Below are 24,230 nucleotides of genomic sequence, written 5' to 3' on the forward strand. Positions count from 1 at the left end.
GAGGCCTAACCACCAAATACACTACAGAATAAAGGACGATAAACATAACCGCTCACAGATTACTGCGCAAGAAATGTGAACATATCCCTGAAATCATATGTGTAGAGCCTGGGGAAATATATGACAGAAGTCCCTGAATTAGTATGGATGCGAGTGTCTGCAGTAGATGTTGGAGCTGTGTCGTGTGCTGTGTGTGAGGTGAGACAGACTGCAGACTGTTGTGTAAAGTGATCTCGTGTGTGAATAGGTGTTGTGTGCTGTCGTTGCCATACCGAGAGCCACTCGCTCTTCTCACATTGCATATGGTGATCCCATGCACGTTACATTTCTTTAAAATCTCCCATTTAAAAGGGTGTTAGATATGATAAAACACGCGTATATATCTCAGTAACATATGTAAGAATCAATTTAGTTAAATTGGGAAAAATGAAAACAGGTAAATTATAGATGATAGTGTATCAATACAGAATAGCATTATTACAAATCTTCCTGATAATAAATGAACACTTTTTACATTTTCATTATCTTTCGAAAATTTACCAATTAACTAAAGGTTTTACATTTTTATCTTATTTTTGTATTTATTATTTCAAAGACAACACGTCATTTACAATTTTAACTTTTAACATTTTTGCTATTAAACATGGGTAATTCGGCCAAAATTAAAATTCTTCCATTATTTACTAACCCTCATGTCATTCCAAACCTGTATGGCTTTATTTCTTATGCTAACACGCACACACACACACACACACACACACACACACACACACACACAAGATATTTTGAATATATCACTAAACAACATTGGACCCCTTTGACTTCCATTGTATGGACACAAAACCACTTAAACATTTCTTAAAATATTTTCTTTTGTGCTCCACATTCATATACATGTTTTTAATCGCATAACGGTGACATCACTTTTATTTGTTGGTGAACTGGCCCTTTAAAACTGCCGTTGTGACAACTTACCCATGTTATACTGCGACGGCATTTCAAAACTTTATATTTTCCCGAAAGAGTTTTGGCCGATGTGTTAAGTGGATTATATAAAGTCATATGCAGAAATCAGAGCCTAATGTAATGTTTTGTGTAAATATATATTTAGGTGAGCGCTAGGAACTATTGTTCCGGGCCTTGTGTTTCCGCACGAGCACGGACCACCTCACTTCCTGTTGTGGACTTGTGGTAACCACATGGGTCTGATCAGCTCTGGTGCCTGATGTACATGCTGGCTGTTTGCATCATTATTTATTAAATCAGATTTATGTGTTGTGTTCGACGACTTCAGCCATGCAGGTGTCCAGTGTAAATAATGTGAAGATATATAATCTGAGTCATGGCAAATCTCTTCCGGAGGTAACACACCTTTCAAACTTCAGTAAATAATCCGCATGACATGTTACAATGAAACTTTTAGTGCAAAACTTTCTTATTTTACAGGACCAGACTTACTTATGTGTAGCATTACACACGTTTAGATGACAGCTTTAGAATGTGATGATCTTTTTGTAATGATGCCCTACGAGTAATTGTAGTGTGACTGTAAATTTGTAGTAAAACCATAATCACTGTTGTTTTACAGGCACCTTAGTTTCACCCTTAATTTTAAAATTATGCAAATGGTAATCTGACAAAAAACACATTGTTACTACATCATACTAATTCCAATGAGAATTTCCATAAGGGTTATATGTATATGCTTTGGCTGTATTTATACTATGGATTATGCTTTAAAGTGGTAATGAAGTATTGTGGCCAATGGTGTTTAACTGTAGTGTCAGATTATTTATTATATCTTAATTTCAGTGGTTGTCTGATCGGAAGAAGAGAGTTTTACAGAACAAAGATGTCGGTAAGGCCCTATAATGTTTACATTACATACAATAATAACTTGCATGTAAAATGCACTCTCTCCTGAAGAGTATTCAAAATACATGTGGCTGTTTCTTGATTAGATATCCTCAGGAGGATAGAGCTGATCCAGGATTTTGAGATGCCGACTCTCTGCACATCCATCAAAGTGTCTCGTGATGGCCAGTACATTATTGCTGCAGGTAGGCATCTATACCTTGATGAAAGAAAAAAAACAGAGAAATTAAACCGCTTGTAATTAAAAAAAATAACATATGTTTGTTGATAATCCTTTCAGGCACATACAAGCCTAGAGTTCGCTGTTTTGACACGTATCAGTTATCCCAGAAATTTGAGCGATGCCTGGACTCTGATGGTAGGTGTTATATTTATTAAATACTCATGCATTTCATACATACAGTTCTTTGCCTACAAGACAGCGTTCATGAATCTCAATAAAAAGTCATAGAAAAGTAACAATAAAACGAGGTTTTTACAAGACAATTATATATTTCTAATATTTTATATATACATATATGTATATATATGAGATTTTGTAGGGTAGTTTGTTAAAAAACGTGTAAACGTGATGTTTAGGGTTTCTTCTTTAGGTTGTTGCTGTGTGATGGCGTCTGATGTTCTCAGTGTCTGACTTCACTGGTTAATATTTCATCAGAATGGCCACACGCAACAGTTCAATCTCTCATTTACGAGCGTCTATTTACAAATGATAAAATGTGTGATGACTCCGACAGGTGCATGATGATGTAATGATGCTCACCTGATGTTTTATTTTTCCTACAGTGGTGACGTTTGATATTATATCAGATGATTACTCAAAGGTAACTGTCTAACCTGTTTCTGTGTCTGTTTGTCTACATGTGACCTACCCAGTGTGTGAAATCCCAGTAAAAGTAATTTTCTGTTTTCTATATAAAATCAGCTTACATATTGTAAACAACATTCTGTGACAGCTTTGATATCTTTAATATTGACCGAGTAAGGTCTGAGTGCCATAGATTGATATCAGGGTGAATTTAGTGATTGAAATCAAACTGATGCCTGTATCTCATAGTTTCCTTTGGAGACTTTTCAGACTGGGTCTCAAATGTGTGTTTTAGTTTTATAAAGTAAAGTTTGATTTCTGAAAAATAGATGTGATATTTTATGGGGAAACATCATATGTGTAAATGTGTCTTTGTTTGCATCCAGCTGGTGTTTCTGCATATAGACCGCTATGTGGCATTTCACTCTCAACACGGTCATTACTATAAGACTCGCATCCCGAAATTTGGAAGGGATTTCTCTTATCATTACCCTTCCTGTGACCTCTACTTTGTAGGTGCCAGGTAAGATTCAACTCTGGAAATTGATTATTCTGTCTATCAGCTCAATCCAATTCATGTTTACAACCATTGTTAAAAAGTTTACAGTCAGTTACTCATTTTTAATAAATATGTTTTCCACATTTAAAAAAAATAGTGAACTCATGAAATTACACAAATGTAATGATGACAAATATCCTAAATAAATATTTTGTCATTTTATCAAACAGCTTCTTGAAGTCTCATTCTAAGATGGTTTTAAAACAGTATAAAGTAAAATGTAATGAAATCATTTTGTTTTTCTAGCTCCGAGATCTTCCGGCTGAACCTTGAGCAGGGCAGGTTCCTCAATTCTCTACAGACAAATGCAGCGTAAGTATCTGGCCATCAGAGGGCGACAGACTACTGCCCTGATAATGCTTCTGTGCCACATCATCAGTAACATCCCTTTTAATAGTTTGAAAGAAATCTAAATAAAATATAATTTAAGCTATCCTTAAAGTTACATTTTTTTTTAAATACTTTTAATACCTTTGTTTAAACTGATTGTTTCACCAAACAGATGAGGATTTGAGATGAATGAGAATTTATGTGAAGCTGTCATGTCTTTACAGAGAACTGAACGTGTGCGACGTCAACCCTGTTCATCATCTGTTCGCTGCGGGCACAGTGGAGGTAGGTTTATTCTGTGTAACATGCGACTCACATTGATGGTATTTTAGTTAATGAGTGTGTTATGTTTGTGAAGGGCCGAGTGGAATGCTGGGATCCTCGCGTCAGGAATAGGGTGGCTGTATTGGACTGCGCCCTCAGCAGCGTTACTGACGGGACAGAGTAAGTCATGTGACCTTATTTGTCCCAAAGCAGTCTGTCAATGTAGGGTTGCTATGAAATATCTTCGTTGCAGTGCTAAGGCGACTCTATGCTGGAATTAAAATTGGGTGCAATAGAGTTCTAGAGGTTGACGTCACGTAATCTAAACTCCGCCATTTTGGCAGGCATACAGGAGAGCGCTAGAGAGGCTGTAGTATTGATATCGACAGTGGTCAGACAATAATATTAAAGCAGACTGTTTAGACATTACTATTTCAACATGGTGTACAGTTGCTGTGCACCAGCATGCCAGCACAGGCGGGGAAAAGCTAAGAGGAAATCGTTTTATTTAGATTTCATGAATGATGTCTTTGCATTAAAGGGACTTGTCTTTGTAGTGACGTACCATTGCAATTGTATATAATAAATGACATAACACCTTTTAGTTGCCTGCAAGTAAAGCTTAAAGATGGAAATAACAAAGCTGGTACAAGGCTTAAAATAAACACAATATCATTTATTTATTCACAATGAAGGCTTAAAGGCAGAGCAAACTTCACAAATGAACAATTGCTCGTTCACTTGTTTACACATGAGGACTTCTTCCTTTCTAGAAGTCATCAGCAAGAGTTTTCACTTAAGCACAAAAACACAGTTTTCAGTCTGAGCCTGTGGAGAAATGTTCCTCATCGTGAATGTTTTTCTTTGTATCCTGTGAATAATAGAGTTTCACTGAACTAGTTTCAGCTCATGGAAGAAATACATTCCTAAGAATCTGCAAGGTTCACACTTGTTATTGGGTTTAGGGATCTTAAGAAACGCTTTCACCTTATCTTCAACAGCTTTCACTCAACCATTTCCTACCTTTGCTTGGGTAGGTTACTGTGGCCTTGCTAACCTCACATTTAGAAAGATGGTCAGTGAAGCAAGTCTCAGTTTCATCTTTGGGTTGGTTTCCCGGACAGGGCTTAAGCCTAGTCTCAGACTTACTTCAATGTAAGCGGTGTCTTGATCGAAAACAGCTCGCACTGGCTTATTTTAAAATAAGGGCGGTGAAAGTTAACATGTTATTGCAGATTAACACAGTTTAAGTATTATTTTATTGGCCATAACTCCGACAGTTTCTGTATATCTCATGTTAATCTTGAGTTCTTACAGAATAGTATCGCACCCTTCAAATATCCGTAGAGTCTTTAGTTTGTTCACATTTATAGAAGACCGATACAGCTGTACGATTATTTCCAAAAACACGTGACGCGTGTGGGGGGCGGAACTAAAGCATGTGCGCACACATTGCCAACAAGATCGTTTCACTGTTCGGATCATGTCCGGGATCGTTTAAAGCTGTCTATCAGTTTCAAACGACCTCCAAACCCACCGTTATATCCAACATTAATATAACATTCATCACCCAAAGGCAGTGAACAGACAAACACAGCTGAATTTTTTCACTTTCACACAAGCTGGGAAATAAAACGGATGTGTCACATATATTAGACCAGTATATCTGTATAGAGAGCTCTTAAAGGGGCAGCACCGTCATAAAGATCTCAGTTTATAATGTTTATGATACAACAAAGGACTAATTTTTGAATTGTTAAGATAACTAAATTCTTGAATGCTACTTTTTTCTTTGTTGTAATGTGTTAAAAATACACTTTGAATACAGTACACCTGACACTTTGTGTTGAAAGAGTTTATGTATAAGCAAAAAATCTATAATCTTTATAACTTAGTTTTTCTGTCTCAAACTAGACAGGACGTAACTGTCCTGGGAGAGGCAGATAGTTTTGATTTTATATTAAATTTGATAACGGATTTACAAGAAATATTTTTAATTAAAATTGTTAATCCTACTATGTAAAGGAAATACGGTTACATTACAAAGCACATTACTTGTTTAAAGTGTTTGCAAACCAAATCATATTGCACTTTTGTTCATATAGCAGTACATTTATAACAAAAGTGCACATTACGCTACTTTTGAATTCATTATTGAATTTTACGCTTGACAGTGCGATGAATCACAGAAAAGTCATGTGATTAATAACGATAAAAAAACACCGTTGCCCTATCGCTTCTTGAAACAAAACAATTACACTGATATATTTTGAGATGAACACCAGTAATGTTTCGTTGTAAAGTATGTCTTTAAAAACGACTTAAATATCCTAATGTAACTAAGGCCTAGTCCTGTTGTAAGATAATCCCATGACTTCGTATAGACAGCGTCGTCCAGATGTGCCTCGCAGTTTTGGTACATCACCCAGTACCAAATGCAGAAGTCTTTGACGTGTGGCTGGAGCATTTCAGATTCAAAAAGCAAGGACTGTGTCAGTCCTCAATATTGATGTCAAATGTGTACCCTGATCAGTTTATGTGACTTTTTGCAGTCCAAAGACAATACAAAACTTTTCAAGCGGTTTAAAAACAATTATGTGTGCTTCCAGAGCGCAAGGGTATTGCTTTGTGGAAATGCGTTCGACCAAAACACTCTACAGTCAGAATGTAGACCTGACTTTCACTTAGGGCAAAGGACCTACACAGTTCAGAAACGGCCACTCCACATGACCGGAATGGGCTTCAAAGGAGCAAGAGGGAGTTTTTGGATTGGCTAACAATTTGACTTTCTCCCTAGCCAAAAACAGGAAAACAGTAGAAAGGCTAAAAGGCACCCTCTCCCTACCCTTTTTCAGCTAGAAGCGTAAGCTAGTCAATAACACAATATGTTTTGTTTCCCATTAACAAATAAAGCTTAAAGGCTTTACAAGCAAAGCTAGCACAAGGCTACGCTGTAAATATTAAGTGACACAATACCTTTTATTGATAGTTTGCCTCAAGTGAAGCGAACAAACAGATGCTGGTTCACTCCTTTACAAAGTGTGTTACAAGACATTCTATAATAATTAATGTGAAAAACTCTTAACATGAAACTTTGCTCGTTTCATTTATATTCTGGGCTCATACGGTTACCTGTCCATAGTCTGCTCTATTTATAGGGTGTGTAGTGAAAAGTACGTTTTTTTTCCTCATAATGTCTTGTTTTTATTTAATTTTAGTTAGTGTTTTTTCACACATATGTATTTTGTTACACCGTGTCTACACTGGACACAACACACGGCTTGTTCTAATGGGATTGTCGTGTCACGGCAAACCACATCCAGTGTGAACAAAATGTACAATTATAATTGGTTCTAATGTGTTGGGTTGCGCCGCGTCCGGTGTAGACACAGTGGTAATATCTGCCTGTCACATCACTCGTTCAGATGTTAAATGATCAACGGTCACTTGTTTCCTCCGTTTTAGAGTTCAAGGCCTGCCGTCGATCAGTGCTCTGAAGTTTGATGCTTCTCTGGGTATGGCGGTGGGCACCAGCACCGGACAGGTTGTAACTTTACCAGCCTAGCCTTCATATTAAATGTTAAGCCAAACTTTGCTGACAGTATGGTGAATAATCTGTCTCGTTCTGTGTTGTCAGGTTCTTCTCTACGACCTGCGTTCCTCACAACCGCTGCAGGTTAAAGATCATTACTACGGTCTGCCCATCAAAGCCCTTAACTTCCACAACCCGCTGGATTTGGTCATATCCGCAGACTCCAAAATAATCAAGATGTGGAACAAAGACAATGTAAGACCAGCATGTCAGCTCTTAGTTTTGTTGATGTACTTTACATGCTGTCGTTTAACATGTTGTAACGTGTCTCATTTCAGGGGAAAATGTTTTCATCTATCGAACCTCAGGCCAACATCAATGATGTGTGTGTCTACCCTTCTTCTGGTTAGTAACACACATGTCTACAGAATACAAAAAGAGCAGATCATTGCGAACAAAAGAATTCAGAATAACAAGATTATCACATTATCTATTTAATATGTTTTTTGTGCTTTATTACTTTTGTACTTTATTAAACGTGTATCACTTGTTAACCAGATAATGGCGCAGGCTTATTTCCAGTAGTAGTATTAACACAATATTGATAATAAGAGTTTAATATGAATACTTATATTATTATGAGCACTTCAAACAATGACGCTTTTTATTTTACTGTATACTTGTAAAGTTGTTTATAAAATAATTTTTTCTCACAATACGGCAATACACAATACACAAATGTCCTTTTGGTATTTTTTACCTTTCTTTGTAAAATAAATATTGACTTTGTCAAATAACGAAACGAAATCGCAATTTAAAACCAAATTCCAAATCAAATAAAAAATGAACAATACCAAAGTTTCTTTAATGTTAACAAACCTTGTCTGTGCTTTTCCTTACTGCCGTAAACTAAGCTCCCCCTGCTGTTTAAAACATGTATTGCGCTTCATTTAACACCTCAACCGACTTGAATCGTCCCATATTATAATAGTTTTTCATCCCTAGCAAGCTTAATTTATCATCACACTATAATGACTGTAATGTTTCGAGCTTTATGTGATCATGAGGAGTGTGTTGACATGCGACCGGGTGTTAACTCGGTTCTACAGGTTTCTTGACCTCTCAATTGTGTTTATTCTTCTGATTATTGTTCTCCAACATAATTATGCAGGTATGCTGTTCACTGCCAACGAAGATCCCAAAATGAACACCTTTTACATTCCTGTAAGTGACACATTGTGTTTTATGATCATGAGTCATTGTGTTTCTGCACACCTTCAGTCAGTTATACCTTCCTCTTTTTTTCTGAGTACTTGTTGTGCACAGTAGTCAGTTGAAACAGTGAAGACTCCCTTCATGATGTTTAGCTAACACAGAAGCATCTTTTCAGTTTCTATTGAATAATTGATTTGGAACAGAGTTCTACTAAAATTGATATGTCCTGCACACAGTGTTTTTTTACCCATCACTGTAAAGGCAGTGCAACAAATACTAGCATGTTATGATGTATACTTGCAGAAGTACTGTACGTGACTGAAAAAAGGAGCCGGTTTCTTTTTATAATGTTAATACCAATGCCAAAATTTCTGTGAGGTTTGAGACTCTTTGTTGTTGTTCAGGCTCTCGGTCCGGCTCCACGCTGGTGCTCGTTCTTAGATAACCTCACAGAAGAGCTGGAGGAGAACCCAGAAAGCACCATCTATGACGACTATAAGTTCGTCACCCGAAAGGACCTGGAGAACCTGGGTAAGACTTTCCCTTCACGGCACCAAAGCTGCTTCCTCAGAATTTCGTTTGTAACCCAACCTATCGGTTTGGTTCTACATACGTTACCTTTGAGCGTCGTGTTTTTGATATCGGACTGAAATGAGGTCTTTCTCAAAATGAAGTCATTTCAGATATTGTTTACAACTAAATATATGGTACGTCGTACTTTTCAAAGCAACTGACAGGGCTGCGAGTTATGATTTGGAAGTATGTAGAAATGTGTTGTAGAGCTTTTGTTTTCAAAGCAAGTGAGAAAATAACGAAGGACAAGTTTGACTAGTCAATGATCAACTGTTCTTCTGAAAACACATTAGAGTTGTGATCGGCAGGTGCAGATCTGTAAGTGCCACATATGTCGCACATGCTACGAACAAAACGGTCTGTGATAAGAATAAATGTACAAGTGTAGTACGCGTGCGATACAGTTTTAGACAGAGCCGCTTGTTTGTGTGAGGTGTTTGTGATGTAAATCAAGGGTGTACCGCTATTTTCATTTTTTTGCGTTTCAAGAGCCCTGGGATTTCAGCGATATGGAAACTGAATGAATGGCGAAGGCGCTATCAGGCTCTTTAAATGTGTCACATGTTTGTTTTGCGTGAATAAGCTGCACAGTTTACTACACACGTGTGACGCTCGTGCATTTCTCTGCGTCTCACTGTATGAACTCCTCCTCCCGAGCTGATCTGTGTGTTTACTTTGTAAGCATTTCACTGTAAGAGAAAAGATATCGTCAACCTCACACTCTTTGCGACGACATGTCAAAACAAAAATACTGGAGAACGACAACATTCGGATTAAAACACTGTGTTGATCAATTATAGTAAATATTGTAACACAATAGAGTACACTTATATTTACTTAATATTTAATATATATGTCAAATAATATATAAATGCATAAAAATGCCTTTGTATCTGATAAAGGAGGATTTTTACTATAGAAAATAATATAGTATACTACAGTATGTGGACAAATGTATAATTAATGTATAGTAAAAGAAGGGAAAACACAGAACTACATTAAATGGCCCTAATTTACCCAACTGTAACATTAATGTCCTTCGTCCTTTTCCTGCCTATATGTGATGAACTACACATAAATATTTTAATGTTTAATACTATTTTAATTTGAATATTTTAATTTAATACTTTTCTAATATAACATATGTTTTATACTTGTGCTTCATCTGTTTGGCCTGTGCTACAAAACTTTAAACCTCTGTAGCACCAGTGCAGCGTTCAATAAAAGTACAATCCTGTGGTGATGGTGTTATAACGCGTTATGACAGGTTATATCGAGGCGTTCATATGATATGAAAGGAATGTCTGGGTGAGTCTGGTTTCCAGTTATTTACTATGAGAACATTCCAGAAGATGTGTACATTAACTGGAGGGCAGTTTCATGCAGATGTCAACCATCTGTACCATAGTAAAAGATGTCAATATTTGGGGGTTTTAATACGCTCTTAAAGTTTTCCATAGTCAGGTAAATTGAATCGTCACATCCATAACGCTCCATATTCCTCATAAATGGTCACCTGAAAAAGAAAATATAGCTATATGTTTTGTCACATCCATGACTCGTCTTTTTAATGGAAAGCTAGTGCATTGTCAGATTTTTCTGATGGCTGGAATCTATCACCAGGGGTTTGTGAAATAAAATGGTAATAGATCTTTAGTCCACCTTTTTCTTGATGTCTCCATGGAGGCCGCCATTACCCAGGTAACTTCCTTTTTGATGCTCCGCACTTCCTTTTTTTGTATTCGTTACCATGTCAGAGGGTGTGACCATGTGACACAACAAGAGGGTAAAGTAAATAACATTTAAAGACGGCTCGAACTTCGTTCTGACTTCTGAATTCTGCACTCTGTTATTTAAGTGACATAATTATTTATTTATTATTTAGTTTAATATTACAGTATTCAAACAAATGTATTCACATTGGATGACACAGAAAATAGACACTATTTTAAAGTATTTTGTATGTAATGTATGTATTTAGGTGTATGTTTGGCCAAGTCAGCATTGTAGCTCTATAAATAAAGGCCGTTCAACAACACAGCAGCTGTAGCGCTACATGACATACCAGAAGAAGTCACACTGAAGCATCCACATGTCTCCAATACTGCGTTATTTTAGAAAAGATGTGATCAGGTTTATTTATATCTGGTGTGGGTATGAACATCTTCCCGTTGGATTGTGGCTCCCCTGTTAAGAACACTGGCTTTAGAAATGTGAACCGTTGATGGTTATGGCAAAGAATTCGTCCAATTCGCTGCGCAAAGTGTTTTTATAAATGTAAAGCTCTTGGTCGTCTACATGCAGACGACGATGTATCAAATGTGCCTGCTGGATGAAGTTTAATGTCATCATCCCAGTAGATGTCGTTGTCCAGCTTCGGTCTAGGTTAAAAACTCATGCCCATGCGGCCCCTGTGGAATAATTTAGACACTGCTCTTTGACATGTTTTAAATGACATAAAAGTATTATAAAGTCCATTTAAAAGCTTTGAAGCTAACTTTGTAATGCCTAACTAATGAGATCAAGCAGTGAACAATTTGACTTTCTCCCTAGCCGAAAACAGGTAAACAGTAGAAAGGCTAAAAGGCACCCTCTCCCTACCCTTTTTCAGCTAGAAGCGTAAGCTAGTCAATAACACAATATGTTTTGTTTCCCATGAACAAATAAAGCTTAAAGGCTTAAGAAGCAAAGCTAGCACAAGGCTACACTGTAAATATGAAGTGACACAATACCTTTTATTTATAGTTTATTTATAATTGGAAGTCCCCAAGCGCATACGCTAGGCATAATGGGTAATTACGTGCAAATGATGAAAAGGTGGATATATTGGTAATGAATTTGTTGTTTGAGAATTTATATTTCAAGTTTTGACGGAAAATGTCACATCCATTTCACCGGAAGTGCTCTGGAGTTACTGTGTACAGTAAACCACAACTGAGCTCATGGTCTCTGAAAGTTCTTTTCAATTCCAGAAATGTTTAAAATAGTGTTTGTCTTGTTCTAAAAGCATTTTATTAGTCGACATTAAAAAATATCGTTTTCATGTTAGCAAAACGTTCTTAAAGCATGGATCTGAACATCCTCCCAGTCTCCCCGAGTGCTGTCAGACGGAAGGTCTGCTATACAGGACAGACTTTATGTCAAGATCCGGTCCAGTGGGCAGAAAGTGGTAAAGATGAAAGGAAGCAGCTCAGGAATGTTGGCATCAGACGAAAGCCCATCATGTGACGCAGAGGGTTAGAATACATGATTATATAACCGTCAGCCTGGAGAGAGATATCTAATGAACTCTCTTCTGATCGTTCTCAAATGATCTGCCTCATGTTTGTGTTTCTCATTGGCTTAAAGTTTGTTCACACCAGGGTTTGTCATGTCATTCAACTGGTGTCTGGAGCGGTTGTGTTGTAGATAACGTGTGGTTTATCTGTAGTGCTTCAGGTTCGCTTTATACGACTAGGTGTTATAATCCCACTATTCAGCACAGTAGAATTTCCCAATTGGACATTTCCAACACCTTATGCATGGCAGAGGGAGCAGTCAAGAATATGAATTCAAGAGTTGTGAGATTTCTCTGGTTTCGTCGAGTAGGCATCCTCTGTGTTCGGGGATTAATGATTCTAGAAGTGTCTTGAGATGTTTAAAGTCCATGGTGAAGTAGCTCCTCCGGACTCAATGGAGTCAGTTGAGTTTAAGTCCTAAAATGCTTTATATAGAGAATCTTACCATTTTATTTATTTATACTTAATAACATACAAAAGGCATAAATATACAGAGAAGAGGAGTGACGAAGTGTTTAGCAAGAATATTTATCAGTGTTTAGTTACAGATTAAGGAAATAATTTGTTGTTGTTTGGTTTTATCTCTTCAGTCAGTGTCCATGTGTTGACCAAGGTGTGAAAGTTCATTTAATGTCCCTGCGTGGTTTCTGGTCCACGACAGGGGTTGGGAACGGTTGTGGCACTTAAAGATCTCTTTAAATGTAAATGTAAGTTGCTTTGAATGAAACCACACTAGAGATACTTGCATTGATTTATTTCACAACGTTTTGTACGTTGACATGTTTGGGCATGTTTTACACAGTACCTTTGTTTGTCACGCGTTATCTTTGTTAAATACAAAATAATTCCATACAGCTGAAGTGCTGTTCTTTTTCACCACAAGGTCTTCGTCAGAGCGTAGCTGACACTTCCTGGGGCTTCACCTGATTGGCCAAATCGTATGAACGCGCCAACCATGTCTTCAGGGCTAAACGTGATAGGTCAAACGTTTATTACATGCGCTTGGGGCATGTAATAAACGTTTTTTCCTTATTCATCGTGTCAGGCTGTCTGTTGCAAAGTTTATCGCGCGATCTCGATGACGATGAAAATTCGATGTATCGTTCAGCCCTAATGGATAGTTAGCATATGTACTGTAAATGTGTGCTGCGGTGGGACTGCAAAATTGACAAGAAACTATCAAGTGCAGATGCATTCATGTGTAGATGTCTACTTTACTCATTTCAAAGAGTTTACATCCTTTTTACTAGGGCTGCACGGTAAAGAAGAAAAATGCAAAATGCATTATAAATAATGCTAAAAATTATATGTAATATAATGATTGTTACAGTGAAATATATAGTTACCATGAAATAAAATGACTAATTCCGTGAAATCGATTATGGTCATTCCGCCCACCCCTAATGCAAGGATATTTTTGGTTTATACGTCTGTAATGAATATAATCGCAAATAATATTTTCTTTGCATACTATAGAATAGGACCTTTAAGATATAGATCTATATATATTTTGTTTTCATCTCAGGTCTGACTCATCTGATCGGCTCCGCTCTCCTCAGGGCTTACATGCACGGCTTCTTCATGGACATCAGACTCTATCACAAGGTACTTCCGAATGATGGTATTTGTGTGAAAACCCTCATGCATTTTACCTGATGTCATTGTTATTGGTAAAAACATATTTGACTTTTGCCATAGGTGAAGAACATGGCGAACCCCTTTGAATATGACGAGTACCGGAAAGACCGAATCCGACAGAAGATTGATGAGTCCAGAGCACAGAGAGTGCAGCTCAAGGTAACATTGTGTGTGGTTTGGAGTTGCCTGTTTATAATTCATTATAAATGAGCAAATATACACAAATTGAATTGTTAATATTTGTCGCTAGCAATGCCCTCATTGCTCAAACATCCACTTGGTCTTGTTCAAGTAAATGTGATTGTCAAGTTTTCATGGTCCGTTATCTTCAAGGCTTTGAGTTTTTCTGTTGTCTTGTTCTTTTATCTGTGTGCACAACAGAAGCTGCCCAAGGTTAATAAAGAGTTGGCCTTGAAGCTCATGGAGGAACGTGATCTCAGTGCGAAGAAGAAGAAGAAAAAGGGCAAAGTGAGTGATCTTTTCTATTTCAGTATCTTTCAGTGTGGTCTTTCTTTATCTCTAAATCTCTCGTTCTGCTATCGTCCGTTTTTCCCAAGGACGCAGTCAACCTCCTGACGGACGACCGGTTCAAGGTGATGTTCGAGAACCCAGACTTCCAGGTGGATGCACAGAGCGAAGAGTTCCGCCTGCTGAACCCCATCGTGTCTAAAGTGGGTGAAAGGAGGAGAGAGAAACTCAACAAGTTCATCCAGCGAGAGGAGGAGGTACACAACATGAGATCTTTCAAATTCATCGGATTAAAATAGTTAGGGATCGAAAGTAAAAATGAAGATTTCTCTTGACTCGTATCATCAGCAGGATGACGCGGATGAGGAGATGGAGGGCCGCGGCAGCTCGGAGGAAGATGAAAGCTCTGATGACGATGATAAGAGTTGGGTGGAGGAGGTGAGGGAGCAGAGGCGTCTTCTGAAGATGGAGGAGAGAGTACGCCGGATCAAAGAGAGGAACGAAAGTCGACAACAGGACCGCAACACCAACTTGGTGACCTCAGATCCAGTCGGGAACCCTCAGCAGGAGCTGCAGAACCAACCCCGGTTTTATCAGATCAAAGCGGGAGAAGAGTTCCGCAGCTTCGGCGACGTGACCCGCAAACAAAAGATGCTCAAGTACGTGAACTGTTTTATACTCAATTTATAGTTTAGAGTCTTCTTGATAAACGCTTTTAAGCTGGTTTAGGAATATGAATGATCTCTACAACACCCATTGGTTTGTGTAGTGTTGGCTGGTTTATTGACAGGCGACACATGTTGACTCAGGGTCAGTTTGCCAAATATAGAGAACATGACCGCTTCACGTGTCTTCACAAGCTTCCTCTTTGGTTCTTTAGCTTAATATGTGACTCGTTAACGAAGGTCATGACATGTTTCTATGACATGTCCGCTTTTCATGTCAGTAAAGTTTGTGTCACTAACCATTTTTGCCGTCCGTCCACACTGAGACGGCGTTTTTGTCAACAAAACGCTCTCAGGATACATTCGTGTTGTGTTTAGTCATGTGACGCATTTAGTCCAAAGCAAAGCAGTCCAATATTTTAGATTTATGAGTTTATACGCATCATTCCCGGTCTGTATTTTCAATGTGATTTGAATATTAAATGAGTCTTGAATGTAACTGTGATGTTTGTCATTGGCAGGACGTCTCTGGAGGAGAGACTGCAGCGAGAGGAGAAATCTGGCATGTTAAACCTCAATGACACAGCTGTTGGAAGTAAACAGCTTACCTTCACCCTCAAAAAGGTAAAACACGAACAAATTTTCCCAACTGAAAAAAACCATGTGAACACATCTCATACTAACCCATTTGAGAACAATATTTTGAAATTCATGCTTGAGGTCTGACTTGACCACTAATCTTTTACTCCTAAATTAAAACCAGATATTGGGCAACTTCATGGAAACCATATCGTGGAAAAATCCAAATGAAAACAAATTTATATTGTTCATATTGATATGCTTCAGAATCAAAACTCCGTAAAAAAAGTAAAAATGATCAATCGGGTACTTTTTTCTTCGAAATATGCAAAAATAAACACAATACATAGAATGTATTTGTTATATAAATCACTTTCTATATTCTAAGATGTTGTTAAAGCATGTGTTGATGTGTTTTTCAATGTACTCGTCTGTCAGGACTTTATAATTGTAAGAACAGAGCTGTTATATAAGTGCATGACATCATTCATGTCTTTCACAATACGCTCCTGTAATCTCTCGCTCTCTCTCTCTTCAGTTTAAGTGTGTTACATTGGCATAACAAAAACTGCAGGCTATGTACAAGTAGTGCAAATAGTGTTTGCAAATAAAAAAAGAAGCGTCTACGTAGTGAAAATACAAGACATAAATCTCTATATATATAAAACGGATATAAAAAGATTAACCAAGAAAGCAAACTATCCATTTAAGAAAGAAAAGGATGTAGTATACAAAATTATAACAAATGATACAAGCATATGCTGTAAAATGTCTCTCTCTCTGTCTGATGGAGGTCAGTGTATTGTTCTCAAACAGGTTTAGACTGATCCTCTGGTTCTTCTGAGTCACTCTCAGAATCGGTGTCTGTCCTCCGCTCCATTTCTCTGATTCAGATTCGTGAAGACAATAAATCTGTTTACTGGTTTTACTCTGAACCCTTCTTGTATGTGGACCTGAATGTTTTTAGCGTAAACAGACGTGATACATTCCCATGAGAACAAGTGCTTGTTGTCTTTGGCTCTTTTACTGTATTTATAGAGCAGAGAGCTGACAGTGTCTTTATGTTGGATTTCTTTGGACTCTTGTTCCAGCTCTTTGTCAGGTTTAAATAAATTCGATTTTATTTTAAATAAATTAAATAAACTCCTTTTTTTTCCTAAGACAGTGTTGGAAAACTTTTTTTTATGTGGTTGAAACTTCCTCGACCAACTATTATTTAAGCCGCATTACAGAAAACTGTAGGAATTTAATACGGTATATTATTACATTACAATACACAGGGAAATACTTTTTCGAGGGTTCTGTTAATCGATGACCATTAACAAATAACTGATAAATTATTAATACTACAAAATGCACATGGGGTATCATAGTCCACTTAATATAAATGAAACTGTACATAAACATACAGATTACTGAATGTTTAACTCGAACCTTAAATGAATACTTTTGATTCATTGATCATCAATTCATTGTTAAGAAGCCTAACACACATGTATTTAATACAAGACAATACATTCTTTCTAAAGAATGACAAATTAAGCTCAGTCATTCAAATCTGCATTGTTCCTAAAGTTAGAATGACCTATTGAATCATTTTCACGTTTAGAATAAATAAAAATATATAAAACACTCGACAAAGTTGCTAGCAATTTCAGCTGGCACCAATTGAGTTTATAAACTGGAAGAAGACGTTGTTGCATGCATACATTTCTTGACTTTGTGAAGAACTCAATGAATGATTCTTGTTTTGTTGATCTCTATCAGACCGAGAAGCAGAGACACCAACAGCAGGCTGAACGGGACCATCATGAGGAGAGGAGGAAGATCAGACGCTCTGCAGGTCACCTTCATTCTGACAGAGGAGGAAGAGGAAGGGGGGGCGGCGGACGAGGAAGGGGGGGCGGCGGACGAGGAAGGGGGGGCGGCGGACGAGGAAGGGGGGGCGGCGGACAAGGAAGGGGGGGCGGCGGACAAGGAAGGGGGGGCGGCGGACAAGGAAGGGGGGGTGGCGGACGAGGCAGAAGACCCTTTTAACATTGGAATGACATACAGACTTTAATTCTGCCGTCAAAATGTGTCGGACGGGTGTCTGCCATGTTTTCTTTGTTTAATGCACATGGATGTTTACGAGACTGTAATGTGGCTGTAATTTTTATTACAGATGCCGTCATGAGCAAGAATTGTCTCGCTTTAACATTTGCAGACTGTGTCGAACGTCGTCCTCTTTTCCACAACAACACGCAGTGCAGTCTAAACAGGAGCTTTTGTTTTGTAAAGAACTATAAAACATTTTAACCCACTCCTGCTCCCGGTTCATCTGTGGCATTCACACTACAAACTGAATCCTACTTCACTTGAGATTCAGATAGTTTTTAAAAATATTTCTTCACATCCGTATAACTCATTCCTGGTTTTACACAAAACTGGTTTAACAAGAACATTAGCAAGTAAAGGTTGACAAAATAAAGTGGAAAGGTGAGTCAGGAACTTCTACAGTGTGCCAAAAAAGTTTGCTTAACTAATAGGAGGAAACCTACTTGCATAATTATAACTAAGAAAAATACCAAACATTCACTTCATAATGAAAAAAGAATAATAGCAACGTAAACAGATCGACTGAAATTCTATAGAAGAAAAACAAAAAAATGTGTTTGAATTTAACTGTTTGTTTATGAATCATTCAAGTTCAAAGCTGTGCATTCACCGAAACAGACACAAGTTTGAATACAAAGTGTTTTTAATATTGTATTATTATGTTTATAAAACACTTATAACCATCACACATTCATCCTCTGGGTCTAAGACATTTTAAATGAATTTTAAAGGGATAGTGCACCCAAAATGAAAATTCTGTCATGAATTACTCAAGCTCAAGTTGTTCCAAACCTGTATAAATGTCCTTGTTTTGTGGCACAATGACAGATACAAATGTTAGCAACTGAGGTTTCTTAGGTAGTCAAAAAATGGTGCTTTGTTTTTGACAGAACAAATAATACAATACATATTTTTCTACAATTGTAGTCCCTAGTGCCCCAGAAATCTTAGTTGCTAACATTTGAGCAAATTTCTTTCTATGCGTACAACCAAACAAAGAAATGTATACAGGTTTGGAACAACTTGAAGATTAGTAATTCATGAGAGACTTTTCATTTTCGGGTGAACTGTCCCTTTAACTGCGTCTAGCTATCACATTTATTCATTTAGCAGATGCTTTTATCCAAAGCGACTTCCAATGAGTTCAGGGAGCAAGAAGCGATTCCAATAGCCCCAAATTTGCGAGGCTTTTCTTTTTCGAAAAGCAATGAATGTTATTCAAATGAGATCTGCTTCAACAGAAGATGAAACTTTCAGCTGGTAATATTTGAATATTGAGAGTCATATTTAGAAGCGAGTGAAAGCGCAGTGTTCCTCATCTGAAGGTTTTTATGTCAGCATCTTCCTATTGGGTTCTCTTTCATATTAACGTCACGCGTTCAGACAGAATGTATGAAAACTGTTTTTAAGAATGAGCCACTTGCATAAACAGCCCCTAAGTTAAGACTATCAAGAGTTATACTGACTAGAAGTGGGTTAGGACAAATCAATCGTACTTTTCCGATTTCAGTCAGACCAATCTACATTTTAATATAACTGACTCAAGCACTAATGACTGAAGGAAACAATTTGATGACTAACTTCTAAAACCAGTATAAGGACGCAGCCGACCCAATATTTCTGTTCTAACTTGAGAAATAAAACGACGTGAGTGACATTGCATTTATACAACAGATCGACGGCACAAGTGTGTAGATAAATCGGAGAGCGAGACTTTTTAATGGCAACTCATTGAGAATGTGTTTAACCCACTTTCCATTGTTTTTAATGTAAACATGCGCTTAAAGCTTTTTTTGAGTATTACCCTAAAGAATTCCAATCAAAGCCAGATTCTTCAGGATTGTGACGTAAGGAGTAAAATGAGAAATGGCCGCTATCGACCTCTGAATCAGTGAGCTTTATATAAACAATATGATTAACATTTTTGTTATCAAAACTTAAACACTGCATTGCATATCACACAATTTAAAGGAGCAATGTGGAGATTTAAGGGGAGTCTAAAGGCTAGGTTACGAATTACAACCAACATCTCACTCCACGCCTCCCTTTCGAAGCACTTTTTGCTTCTTTGCCGAAGTAGATAATGTAGCCTACTCATGAAGCGTGCGCTGTACAGCAGTTTGTCCTTTTAGGGCCACTGTAGAAACAACATGGCGGATTCCATGTAAGGGGACTACGGTGTGTGTAGATAGAAATAGCTCATTCTTAAAATATAAGGCTTCAATATGAACGGTCTTTATTAACTCTGAACACATAGTTATGTACCATATATTATATTGCATTTCTATGAAAAAATCCTCCAAAATATGACACACTGGACCTTTAAACAATTATAAATTATTCGTATTTATTATAACCCAATAGTCGTTACAGTTCTTACGGTTATGTTTATTACCAAATAACGTGTCGTATGATATTCCATTTATCAAAATGATTGTATTCTGTTTGGTTCCCACACTCAGACTGTGATGTTTAATCTCTGTTTTGCAAAATGGAAATGCTTGAATGACTTAATAATATTTGCAAGTTTTACTCTGAACGGCTTTATACTGTACAGCAGATTGCCTCAAATATTGCGAAACATCTTACATCAGTGGGTTAAAAAAAGCTTTGTCAGTTATCAATATAATTTAATGCTCTACACTCGCTTTTATAAGAAGCTCTTCCTCTTGTTAAACATTCCGCGCACACACACAGTATAAGTATAGTTTACCTTAAATGATAATTTGTAATTTACTCATTGCATTTTACTTGACCGAACACTAATGTTCATTGGATGGTGGGATGGAAGGAGAGAGGACTTCTGGGGAGATTTCACACAGTCAGACAAAAGGGGTCTGCTTATTCAGAGTAATCCCCCCTCAGTACCGGAGGTCAGAGCTGTTCCCCCTTCACACGTCACTGTCTGAGCCCGGGAGACTCTGAACGCCATAATGGCATTTATATCTGAATTCTGGATTGGCCAGAGATCAGTCTGAAATGTATTGGGAAAGAATATGTGCCTCACTTCACTTCAGACTTGTTCGTTTGTCTTTGATAGGTCACATAGACGGACTGAAAGCTAACATGTGTGTAAAGCGAAAGTTTACCCCAAAACGAAAATCCTGTCATCATTTGCTCACCCTCTTGTCATTTCAAACCTGTACGACACTTATGCAGAACACAAAAGAAGATATTTTGAAGAATGTTGCAATGGTTTTGTGTTCATATAGTAGAAGTGAATGGGGTCCAGTGCTGTTCGGCTCCCATCTTTCTTCAAATATATCTTTTTGTGTTCTGCGCAAGAAAGAAAGTCGTACAGGTTTGAAATGACGAGAGGGTTTGTAAATGATGACCGGGTGAACTATCACTTTAAGACACTTATTTACATTCTCAATACATGTGTGTTTAGTCATCAAAAGGTAAAAACTTCACCTGAAATACTTTGTCCTACCAAAAAAAAGAGCGCTATCAGTACAGTAAACTTATTATGTACTTCTCAGACTTAAAATGACACAAAATTATATTTGGTCTGTACGTGTTCTCAGTGACCCACATACAGAATTCACACAGATGCGTCTCTGTCGGCTCTTTGAGGTTCTGTGTAAAAGTTTGTGCGTGACCGAGACGACTCAATCCCACCAAACCCCTCGCTGTCTGTCCTCATTTACTCTCTTTTGATCCACACTCTCCTTCTGATCTCCCTCTTTTGTCTCTCTCCTTCTCGACGGGAGGAGTTGAATAATGTGCTGATGTAGGAAGGGAAAGTGAGCTCACTGCTGGTTCTGGTTATCTGCCCGTCTCTCCATCCATCTGCTATCTGTCTGTCTGTAGCGGAACTCAACTTGTCATAAATGAGATATTACGTCCTGAGGCCATTCATGAAGCAGTCAATGCTACAAAGACCAAAAATATGCATGATTCGAATGACTTAAAGAGAATTTTGATAGAGTGTAACATTGTCTACTTCAAAAGAGTTCTTTCAGTGAACCACACCCTCCAACATCACCAGGATGAACTAAAACATTTGACATGGAGCTTTGATACTCATCCCATTCATACAAAAGACACAGCGAATTAAAAATAATAACGTAAGTCTCAGATATTTCTCCTGAGAACGAGAGGTTTTGTCTTTAAGTAGGGATCATGGGTGACCACAGTGTGGTCAGAAACCTCTCGAGTCGTGCTTAACTCGAGACGTGATGTAATAGAGAAAATCCATGCTTCGTCTTTTCTCCAGAAGTGAATTAATAATGCAGATTGTTAATGTCTTTAACTTTTTTATTGTAATACATGAGTTACCACAACAGAGAGGAACAGTAAAAGCAAAAGTGTTTAACTGTTGCAGGCCTCTGTTCCTTCAAGAGACAGTTTCATCATTTGTTTCATCGCCCTCATTTCATTTCAAGCCTGGATGAATTTCACAAGAGAAACACTAGAATGTCTCCAGTTTTATCCACAAGACAAGGGCCTGCTGTGGTTTACAATAAAACACATCTTCCATCATTCCTTCGTGATGTATTAGAAATAACTTTGATCAAATCCATACTACTTTAGGTTATCTAAATGTACTACACAAAATAGACAGCAAATTTGTTTGTGGGTGACATAAAAGATCGACACAACCTCAAGCTGGATGCCAACCTGCTTTTTCAGATGTCCTTGAAATATGTCACACCTCATCTCTTTTGCAGCAAAGAAATTGCATTTTTTATTCAGAAATGTATCATTTGTACATTTATTAATAAAACAGCTATTGTTATACAAAGAGATGTGCAAGTGAACAAACAAAACACGCTGCTCAATACAAGTTCAGCTTCAATACAAAAGAGAACAAAGGATGCAAAGCTGTTGTGGGTGGTGCAGTTGTTGTTCATCCCTTCAGAAAAAGAAGTTTACTCAAGTGCACTCATTAGTTTACTTCTTCTTGGCTAAACATGTGCTTAAAATGATACTTTAGGAGCTGTGTCCAGCGAGGTGTTTCTGCCTGCATACGGCGGGCGTGCTTTATCAATTGTTTCCAACGGTCCAATTCAACACGGAAGTGATCTCAAGGATGACTGGATTTTGTAACATTAATGTTACGAATGATTTCGTAGCATTAAAGCATTACAAGTAGGCCTCAATGCAAACATTAAAAGAGTAAATTATTTTCCGAGAATACGTGAAGGCTGCATATAACCCCCAAGTAGTATTGAATTACTTTCAAGTACATACTAGTACACTAATATATGTAAACTTACAACATAGGCTACGTCAAAATACCACCACTTGCGGTCTTGGCCAATTGAGAGCACGTGCACACGGCAGGACGTAAGAGCGCAACTCTGTGCAGTGCCCATGACACACACCAAACCCACACTATCTTGAATACAGCTTCTAAGTATATCCCATCATGCATCACGTTCTGGATATGTCAGGAGACTTTAAGCCCGGGTCTTGCAAAAAGCGAAAAGAAACACCAGATGAATTATCGTTCCATGTTTGCGCTTGCTAAGTGTGTCTCAACGGGTTCGAAATACTACATGCGCACATGGGAACTTCACGCCCACTAGAACACTTGGGCCAAAAACAGGAAATACATCACGAAAGTGGTCAAGTGCAAAGACCACAAGTGGGTGTATTTCAAAATGTACACAAACTAAGTACACTTAGTAAAATGAACTCGAAGTATACTTTGGTTTGGGATCTTGCTGTATGGTTGTGTCTGAAGTATTTCTGTAGTGACTCTAGCAGAGCTTGCCACTAGAAATGCCAAGGTCAGGGGGCTTGGCTTCCAAGGAATGCAAGAACTGATAAAGTTCAAACTGTAGCTAAAAGAGTTTCTTGAATAAAATAGAACTTTCAATTTGATTCTTGTTCAAAGCACACAATTCAATATAGTTCTTATCGTATCTGAATATATCTTTTTAAAACCTTTATGTCTAAATCTGAATATTATAAACCTTGAAAATGCATGTAAATATGAATATCATAAATCCTAAATATGTAAATGTAAATCTGAATATATAGTTAAAAATATAAATGTAAAAACAGTTAAAAATGAATATAGGTTATAGTTTTAAGTCTGACTTAATTTGACAACTGTATTAAAAACATACGATTACATAATAATTTGATAAAAATAGAAAAATAGAGGCAGACATCAAGTCTCTGTGAGGTTTGTGACATCATCGGTCAAGGTCCGATCAACCTTCAGCCAGTAAGAAGCAGTTTGTGCTTGTTTCCTAAACATCATTGTTTTGATTCAGTCTAATGTAAACCATCCGCTCCACTTGATTACATTACATCTACCTTTCTGGCAGCAATGACATGTAATGCATTTTTCACACTTGTTTCTCCACAGGCTTCGACAGGTGTATGCTTAAAA

General features: G+C 37.6%; 1 protein-coding gene across 1 annotated transcript; it reads left to right on the forward strand.

Moving 5' to 3' along the window:
- The first annotated feature begins 1,170 nt into the window (after positions 1-1,170).
- nol10 (nucleolar protein 10) lies at positions 1,171-18,085 on the forward strand. Its single transcript, XM_079457940.1, has 21 exons — positions 1,171-1,362; positions 1,813-1,858; positions 1,962-2,060; positions 2,156-2,233; positions 2,662-2,699; positions 3,070-3,206; positions 3,489-3,554; positions 3,797-3,857; positions 3,931-4,016; positions 7,302-7,380; positions 7,474-7,623; positions 7,707-7,773; positions 8,540-8,592; positions 8,988-9,114; positions 13,960-14,039; positions 14,133-14,231; positions 14,454-14,540; positions 14,630-14,797; positions 14,889-15,199; positions 15,727-15,829; positions 17,552-18,085. The coding sequence occupies exons 1-21, from the start codon at positions 1,297-1,299 to the stop codon at positions 17,819-17,821; spliced, it is 2,271 nt and encodes a 756-aa protein (XP_079314066.1). The 5' UTR covers positions 1,171-1,296; the 3' UTR covers positions 17,822-18,085.
- The last annotated feature ends 6,145 nt before the right edge of the window (positions 18,086-24,230 follow it).

Source organism: Barbatula barbatula, assembly GCF_947034865.1.
Source record: "Barbatula barbatula genome assembly, chromosome: 6".
NCBI classification, from domain to species: domain Eukaryota; kingdom Metazoa; phylum Chordata; class Actinopteri; order Cypriniformes; family Nemacheilidae; genus Barbatula; species Barbatula barbatula.